The 9072-nt window shown below is 42.5% G+C and overlaps 1 protein-coding gene across 1 annotated transcript; it reads left to right on the top strand.

Annotated features, from left to right (window-relative positions):
- The first annotated feature begins 3996 nt into the window (after window positions 1-3996).
- LOC135305045 (holocytochrome c-type synthase) lies at window positions 3997-9003 on the top strand. The gene is made up of 7 exons (XM_064428176.1): window positions 3997-4134; window positions 4534-4683; window positions 5377-5525; window positions 6123-6271; window positions 7376-7495; window positions 8025-8111; window positions 8349-9003. The coding sequence occupies exons 2-7, from the start codon at window positions 4569-4571 to the stop codon at window positions 8545-8547; spliced, it is 819 nt and encodes a 272-aa protein (XP_064284246.1). The 5' UTR covers window positions 3997-4134; window positions 4534-4568; the 3' UTR covers window positions 8548-9003.
- The last annotated feature ends 69 nt before the right edge of the window (window positions 9004-9072 follow it).

Genomic DNA, 9072 nt, shown 5'->3' with positions numbered 1-9072 from the left:
CCTTGTGTACCTATAGTGAGTACATCATGAAAGAACAGTTTTGGGGGGGTTAAATTCTGAAACAACTGGCTTTTATGGTATCTTGAGATTTCATGCTGTATCTTATTTATTTTAAAAAGGTGAAGATGGGTGTATGGGGTCTAAGCCCCACTGTTACTCAGGTGGCTGGATTTTTGAATGCTTTTTTTTAATTTTGAAATTCTATGTAGGACATCACTGGGGCCAGGAATGTAACTTAAACTATAAATTTGTATATTGGGGAATTGTATATTATGTAAATTTGTGTATTGGGGAAGAAGGTTTGGATTGGATAGTATAATTCAATTGCATTGTCTTGCAATACCATGTGTGTCAGGGCATAGACTGGACGGTTTTCTGAAGGCTCTGGGGATAAAGAGCTGCTGTTGTCAGCATATTATAAATATTATGCACTACACAGTCCCTTACTGAATACTAAGATGGGCAATTAAGTTCCTCAGTATGGCAGTTCCTAGGTTCTGTATGTGCATGGAAGCATGGATTGTGTGGTAAAGCCCACAGGTTTCTTTGAGCATCCCTAGAGATTGCTGCTGTTTTATGTCTTAACCACTGGCTTCCAAGCACAAGTTTCTTTGGGTTTTCTTGTGTGATGCAGTGGTTAAATTGCTAGAAGAAAACACAAAGCAGTCAGTGTCTTTACTTTTTTTTCTTTCATTTTTTGCAGGGTATTTAGTTGCATTTGTAAATTATATGCTTAAGGTACTAATTTTACACTGCTAGTGTAGTAAACTACTCATTAACTAATGGGTCTGTTAGAAAGTGAGTGGGAGTTTCTGGGAACAGATGTTCTTTGGGGTCAGATACTATATAGGTCAGATTTCCAACTGCTTGAGGAAGGAAAATGGGGCTTGGTAGGAGGCTTTTGTATTGGCACTAGGCAGCTTTTAACACTGAATAGTGGGAAGGAAGGACTGAGCATGGCTGGGAACAAGGGATGCCTTTCAGTGAGCCATTCTTAAACTCATGCATTCAACAAATCCTGCTTAATGTGTGAGAAGCATTATCTCTCCCTAAGATGTAGGATATAGGAAATATTTTTATGTCCACTTCTTTGTCATATTTGAATGCACTGGTGCTTTTCATTTTCTCCCCAGACTTTTTATTTACTCTTTGTATTCTTGCTGAAAACTTTGGTTTCTCTCCTCATATTGGTGTGATAATTTTGCACTAAGATTAAAAAAATAAATTCAATCTTTGTAGTGGTTATCTGTCATATTTTAGAAGGTGGGGTACTGTGGTGTCTTCTTTTGCTCTGCTTTTGTGGAGTTCACAGTGCAATATACCTACAGGTAGACTCTGCTTCATTGAGATCAGGACCTTGGTGTTCTTTGTAAAGAAACCTTTACATTGAGTAAAAAAATGTTTGCTACTTGGCTTATCTTACAGCGGGTGAAAACTATTACCTATACAATGACTAATAGTGCAGTTGTTGCTTCTGGTGGAGAGTGATGGTGGAAGCAGGGAGATGGCACACAGACATCTACAGCATTATCTACTCGGAGAGGAAGGAGTAGAAGCAATTTTCCATTTGAGAACATCAGCGAGAGAAAATCTGTTTTACCATAGAGTCCTTCTGCCACTGACTTGAAATATTTGGAAGCAGAGATTTCAGTTGCTCTGTGGGAGGATCTTATTAAACAGTGTCATTAAGTGAAGACAGGATGGGTGACTTGTGGCTCTTCAGCCTGGAGAAGAGAAGGCTCTGTGGACACTCCAGAGCCCCTTCCAGTGGGTAAAGGGGCTCCAGGAGAGCTGGAGAGGGACCTTTTACAGAGTGATAGGACATGGGGGAATGGCTTTAAACTGAAAGAGAACAGGTTTACATTGGATGTTAGGAAGAAATTCTTCCCTGTGAGAGTGGTGAGACACTGGAACAGGTTGCCCAGTGAAGCTGTGGATGCCCCTGTTCAAGGCCAGGTTGGATGAGGCTTTGAGCCACCTGGTGTAGGTGTCAGGAAAATTAATCCACAAACACCAGAGGTTTATATCCAAAAAGGAGACAGAGGAGTCCTGTAACTTTACTCAAATAAAAGGAGAGGTCATGGGGCACTCCCATGGCATCTCAGAATTTTTAGGGGATGCAGCCTCCTAATTTTTATGCAAATTTTCTGGCTGCATTTTTCCTCTCTCTTTCCCCATTGGCATGGAGGTACTTCAGAGGTACAGACTCCCTGAAACACCTAATACCCCCCACCCCGTTTTTATTTTTCCTTGTGTCTCCATTCTTTTTCTCTAAATCCAGAGATTTAGCGCAGTCTTGAGTGAGTAGCAGACTGTGTCAATTAGTGGAATTCCTGTGGAATTTATGGTTCCCCCCATTGCTTTTTTCACCTCGCTATCTGGCCATATTTACCATCAGGCCCACAGTTTGTTTGTAAAGACACCTCCTTCTCATTCCTTTCATGGGAAAGATGTCCCTGCCTATGGCACAGGGGCTGGAATGAGAGGATCTTTAAAGTTCCTTCTAACTCAAACTGTTCTGTGGGTCTGTACGTGTAGCAAGTGAAGACTTAAAATGATTGTTTAGTGCTGCTTACACAGCTGTTACTGTGAGTGTAGTCTTGGATACTGCAGTAAAGCCAAATATGCCTAAACTGGGAAATAATGGGGGCAATCAGAATGTTTTCCAGGGCATATAGTAGAGATTCAGTTACTGACATAATGCTAAATTTCTATCTTAAGGTTCTCAATATGCTGTGCTAATAATTCCGGCATGCAGAAGGGGTAGAAAATAATTTCCTCTTAAGTAATCAAGACTATAAAAAGGCAAAAAATATTGAAAGGATGAATATTTCATATTGCTTTATACTTGTATTTTTCATGTTCACACTGAATGGCAATGTCCTCATTAATGACAAAGATCCTACTTTCAAAGATGGCATGTAAAAGTTACCTTAAAAACACTCTTGAGAGGAATATATAAAAGCTTTTTAAATTCAGGTAGTTACATATTTTGAAATACTGCTGCTTAGAACTCTTTCAGTGTGGTTCAGAATTTGTCTTCTTTGAAAGAAATGGGAGAGAATCACTCATTTCTGTATGCACGCACACCCTTCTTCCACATAAGAATTTGGATTTTCTTCATCCTAAGCTACTGTAATAACTATGTCACTTGAAGATTAAATTCCTTTCTCCTTTAGTTCTATTTTTAATTGTTACAATGAAATAGAATATTTGGGAAAAAAAAACCACCAAAAGTATGGTTATTTTTAAAATCAGTTCTACTTGTTATACATTTATAATGAATGTTTCTTGGCTCCCCACCTGCTTTTTGCACTTGACAGCCTATTTAGAGTCCATGTGGTGGGATGAACATTGAAAAAGGCCTGTGGGGTTTGTGCATAGTGTTACAGCAGTAGGGATGCGATGAAGGTAGAATTGATGACAGTGAGCTCCATCTTCTGTGTGTTATGCACGGTACTTCACACATACAGGTAAAATGCATCTTCTGGCTTGGAAATAAGGCAGTATTCTTAGCAAATATTAAAAGAGCTGTGATACTCTTCTTGGCTAGTTGTTGTTTAAAAATAATCTTAAATAACTTTGCTATCTCCGCAAGTTTAGTACTAAAGAGGATACACCGTTACGGTATGGGAGCGTGCTGCTAGTACGTGGTGGGCTCCTTCTATACACGAGCAGTGATTTGCGGTTCTAAGGGGTAATGCTTTCACGAACAAGCCCACGGCACGGGGTACGAGCACAGGCGGCTCTCGCTGCCCGGGGCTGCCCGCGAGCCTGTCGCGGGCAGTTCACACCCAGCCCTCGGCCGCTGCGCTGTCGGGGCCGGGGCAGCCGAGCCCCGGGGCCGGTGCGGACCCAGCCCTGTGCCCGGCGGCGGGAGGGACCGGCCCCGTGCCCGCCCCGCAGCCCGAGGGCGGGCGAGGAGCGGGGACCGGCCCCGTGCCCATTCCCGCAGCCGGGCGGCGGGAGGGGAGCGGGGCTGGGCGGCGGCCGGGGCTGGGCCAGGAGCGGAGCTGGGCAGGGCCCGGCCCCGTGCCCGCCCCGCTCCCGCCCCTCGCCGGCGGGCGCAGGCGTGCAGCGGAGCCGCGCTCTCGCGAGGCGCTCGGGGCCGCGGCGGGGCGCGGGCCGGGCGAGGTGAGGAGAGGCGGATGAGGATGAGGATGAGGAGGAGGGTGCGGAGGACGTGCGGGGTGCGGAGGGCAGCGGCCGCTGCGGGCTCCGCGGCGCCGGGCGGCGGCGCTGAGGCGGTGCGGCCGCCGGGCCGCGCAGAGGGGCGGGCCCGGCCTGACCTTGCGGGTCGGTCACGGCGGGGGCCGGGCCGGGCCGCCCCGGCGGGAGCCGCTGTCCTTCACGGGCACCGTGGGGAGCGCCAGGGCAGCCCTGCTAGGGGCTTGGGTTTTTGTTTGGGCTGGAAGCTTGTTACTTAAATCGATTTTTCGGTTAATTTTTTAATTTGTGATGCACCACTGCACCTGCACTTGGCGTTTACCTTGTAGTTTTATGTTAAGGAATGTTTGCTGTCTTTTTCTTTAGAAATTTGATCTTAAAAGGCCCGTTGTGCAGAGGCCATGGGCTTGTCCGCATCCTCCCCCGCTGCCACAGAGCAGTCACCAAATGCATCCAGGCAATACCAGACGGCGTCTCCACCTTCAGAATGCCCCATGCATCAAGAAAAAATGAGCGGTAATCATTCTTCAAACCTAAATGAGCTAAACTCTACGTGGAAACAAGACTGAAAAATCTTGGGAGGTGGGGAGGGAGAAATTCTTCAAATAAACTTGAGGTTTTTGCGAAAACCATTCTCAAGTAAATTTTCCTTAGGAGGAGTCACTTGTTCACCAGAACACTGTGCCAGGTGCTTTTTTTGTAGACAGGAGGCACTTGCTGTAGAACCGGTGGGTCACTTCCAGTTGTCCCGTTTCCCAGGGGCCCTACAAATCTCTTCCATAGTGTGGTACAGAGGGTTAGGGAGCCCTACAGAGATGGTGACAGGTTGTCACTACAAACCATGTGTCCAGAAAAGGGCCGCAGAAGGGTGGAATGAGATGAATGCCTGGAGAAGGACATCAGCTCTTTTGTTGCCTCAGTCAATGCACTGGGTCAGCTTCCTTGAGGAAGACTGAAGTACAAACAGTTCAGTATTGGGACCAGGATGGGGGGTGGGAAGTGAGCATTCAGAGACTACACAGGAAACTCAGATCTTGTCATGATTTTGGGTCCTGAAATGCAGGAAAGAGAGCAGTCAAAACTGTTGAAAAGCTCTGAAGAAATAGTGAAATACCCATTTGCATTTACATGAGCCTTCAATTAACTTTTCCATTTTATGTATTAGAGTTTTCATCTTGTAGCAAAATGTGTACTACTGTTGTGTTTAAGGTTGTCCAATGCACATGAAGACTGCTGATCACAGAACTGAGAACACAGATGATGTTCCTGCACATCAGGAAAGAGCTTATGAGTTTGTAGCATGTCCTGTGAAATCTGGTGCAGCTCAAATGAACGATGACATAGATCCCAGCAATATGGTAACTTTTGCTTACTTCACATGTTTTCTTTAGTCTTCTTTCTTCTGAAGTATTATACCAAAAAATGTAAATAGTGTTACTATGTAAGCTGGAAACTTTGGGAAATAACATTATTTGTTTTATTTTTAAGACTGCTTTTTCTCTTTTTTGTGCAATTTTTTATTTAAAAACAAGTCACGTCTTATTTAACACTGTATTAAAATTTACATCTCTGGTGGTTTTCCTGTTTTTAAATATATTTTGCTCTCTACTTACTAGTTACATAAATGTTTTTTATGATACATTGTTGGATTTTTAGTTTCTGTGTAACAGCAGTGTGGTTGAGTTTTGATTAGGATCTCCAAGATTTCCTCTGATTTACAAAAAAGCATTGCTCTTTTGAAAATGCAAGTTTAGGCAGAAAGCTTTCTGTAGTCTCCTGATGACAAACTTGTGCAAAGAGTTCTGCTGCAAAAAAAGATAATTTTGGTGGAATTAAGTAAAGGCTGAACTTCTTGATCTTTACAGGAGTTGACTAATTTTGCTTTGATTTTTCTCAAACACTGTAACTTACCAAAATAGAGTACTATTTTGTTGTTGGTTCTCCTTGTTCTGTAGATGCCTCCTCCCAATCAGCAGCCATCTCCAGGTCAGCCATTTCCATTGTCAACTGTTAGAGAAGAATCTTCCATTCCTAGAGCACATTCTGACAAGAAATGGGTCTATCCTTCAGAGCAGATGTTCTGGAATGCTATGCTAAGAAAAGGGTAAATACACTGTGAATTATCAGATGTGTCTGTGAGCCTGGAATTCATGAACTAATAGCATCAGTTACTGGTTTTTTTGGGTTTTTTTGTGAGTTTGTCGATTTTAACCAGTAAAGTAGCTCTTTAAAAAAAGTCCTATTATTATAAACATCTTTAAAGGGTGAATTGGTCTCAAAGGCCATGTGTCTTCTAGTGATCAGGAGGATGGTGAAAAATGTCGAGCAACTACTACTGGCTTAGAAGATTTTCTTAAAAGTCCATGCACAGGTGTAGACAAAGTTTGCATGAGTGCAATCATGCCAACTGCATGATTGCCAGTTGGTTTCATGCTAATGCTGTAAAATGACAGTAGAAGTTGTATGTGAGAAAATCTAACTTTGCAGAATTGCTAAAACTAGGGAAATGTGCAAGTAGGTATTTTTGGTATTTACAAAAATTTAGTGTATGCAAGAGTAAAAATCTTCCTGTGGTGATGTTTCCTTGTTCTTCTGTAATGATTTTTCATTCTCTAACAGGTGAACTTCACAGGTAGTTTACTTTTGGAGCAATAGTAATTCTTTTTTCTACGTGTCAGTATGGTTCATAACACAATATGACATAAGCAGCCTGTATGGAACATACAGGTTTGGCTCCTGTAAACACTGAAATGTGTTAATGTATGCCAGTTGAAAAGGAAGCACACATGCAGTCAAAATGCAGTGTCAAGAGAGATGGAAAGTATTTCTAAGTGTTTGCAAAATGTATTGAATACAGGAGTTCTGTGCATTAGAAATGCAAATGGGATTTTTCCTAAGCATTTTTTATGAATACTGTGGATGTGGTGATGTTTGCACACTCTGATAACTTTCTGATCCAGTTAAGCTGTTAATTTGGCTATGTAGAATTTGTGAATCTCTGTGATGATACATTGGATAACCACACTTCTGCACAGAAAATGAAGTGGTTCTCAAGATGCTTAAGCAGATGAGCCAGAAGTTTGCATGCTTGTCTTGTGTCTTGCATACAACCTTAAATCTTGATTCAAAGGTTGATCAGATAAATCTGGGAAGGTGGAGTAGTTATGCTGTAATGTTTATAAACTGTTCTCAAGTTCTTATTTTTTAGGTGGAGGTGGAAAGATGATGACATAACAAGTGAAGACATGACCAACATTATTAAGATTCATAATCAAAATAATGAGCAAGCTTGGAAGGAGATTTTGAAGTGGGAAGCTCTGCATGCTATGTATGTACCTGTGAAATGTTGCATATGGAATATTTGTTATGACAAAGATATGAGCTGTAAAGATTAGCGTGACTGGTGTAAAGCAGACTGTCTCTTTTTAGATCAGCATAGTCCCTGTTCCTACAAGACACAGGCTAGTTAAGCATTTGATATTATACATTTTTCTCTGAAATTCCATGATCATTTTTACACAGTAGTTTGGATTATGGTTTTCTATTATTTAATCTATTAAATCTGTGGGTTAGGTTTGCAGAGAACTGCTTTGTTGACAAGTTAGAGTAATGGTGTGGAGCATATCAGAGATATGCTTTATCATACCAGCAGTAAGTGCGGACAGAAACTGGATGACTTTTCAGAGCTTTAAAAAAAGGAAAAAAAGTTGGGTTATATCACTTGTAATTAATTTTTTACTGTTGCTTTCTTCTACTAAGTTTCTCTGTTGCTAAAACAAATTACCATAGTGGTTTAATCACTGCAAATTAGACTGTTAACAGGTGAAAACTCTTTTCCTTTTTAATTGTGTGCACAGGGAATGTCCATGTGGGCCATCACTGATGCGGTTTGGAGGCAAAGCAAAGGAGTACTCGCCAAGAGCCAGGATACGTTCTTGGATGGGGTACGTGGGCAGGGAAAAAGGTCTTTCAGTGAGATGGGAGGTTGGAGAAATGTGTCTGAAAACATGGGGTGGAATTAATTTAAAGATGTTTCAGAACTGGAATTGCAAGTTAGAATTGCCAGAAGATACAAGTACTAGTGGGGTCTTATGGACAATTAAATCTTGAACTGGACTCCCTCTCCCAGGTCCATAATACCCATTAAAATACCTCCATGGGCTGTTCCCTGTGCTCTCCAGGTACGAGCTGCCCTTTGATCGGCACGACTGGATCGTTGACCGCTGTGGGAAGGAGGTGCGCTACGTTATCGATTACTACGACGGCGGAGCGGTGGACAAGAACTACCAGTTCACCATCCTGGACGTGCGCCCTGCGCTGGACTCGCTCTCGGCCGTCTGGGACAGAGTGAAGGTGGCCTGGTGGCGCTGGACGTCCTGACTGCTCCTGGGGTGTGTACTCGCAAAGTGACCGCTTTGCTCCTAGACAATGGACGTGTGAATATCAGGACTTGAGACAGAAGTTTGCTGCAGCTGTCGTTGCTTTCATCATCACCACTCTTCTTTGGGGGTGGGAAGGGAGGACAGGGAAATCTTTCCTTAAGTACACCAGTGCTTTATGGTGTTTCAAATGGAATAATAAAGTTACAGTGGTAAAAACATGTATCTTAATTTTCTTAAGAACTGGGAAGCCTTTCTTACTTTGTCTCAGATTCTGCATAATTTCGCCTTCTTGCCATTTCATTACTTCAGTGCTGCTCTAAATGCATTGCAATGTTGTTTCTGACTGGAGTTTTGAGTATTACTTCATTATTGAAAACTGGAAATTTCATAACTTATTTCACATATTTAAAGTATTTGGATACCTCCGTGATGAATAAAGGGTAAAAGATCTGGACTCTTTCAAATTCCATGTTTTATTTACATAATAAAACCATGTATTTGTTTTCACATGGACATTTTACCT

Source organism: Passer domesticus, chromosome 7 (genome assembly GCF_036417665.1).
Source record: "Passer domesticus isolate bPasDom1 chromosome 7, bPasDom1.hap1, whole genome shotgun sequence".
Taxonomy (NCBI): Eukaryota; Metazoa; Chordata; class Aves; order Passeriformes; family Passeridae; genus Passer; species Passer domesticus.
The sequence above is the reverse complement of the archived record's forward strand: the minus strand, read 5'-3'. Positions and strand labels throughout refer to the sequence as shown.

Excerpts from the sequence above, each read along its gene's own strand:
- LOC135305045 (XM_064428176.1), top strand. The coding sequence starts at position 4,569 with ATGGGCTTGTCCGCATCCTCCCCCGCTGCCACAGAGCAGTCACCAAAT. Across the intron at positions 4,684-5,376 it reads GCATCAAGAAAAAATGAGCG|GTTGTCCAATGCACATGAAG; the intron begins GTAATCATTCTT and ends GTTGTGTTTAAG. Across the intron at positions 6,272-7,375 it reads AATGCTATGCTAAGAAAAGG|GTGGAGGTGGAAAGATGATG; the intron begins GTAAATACACTG and ends CTTATTTTTTAG.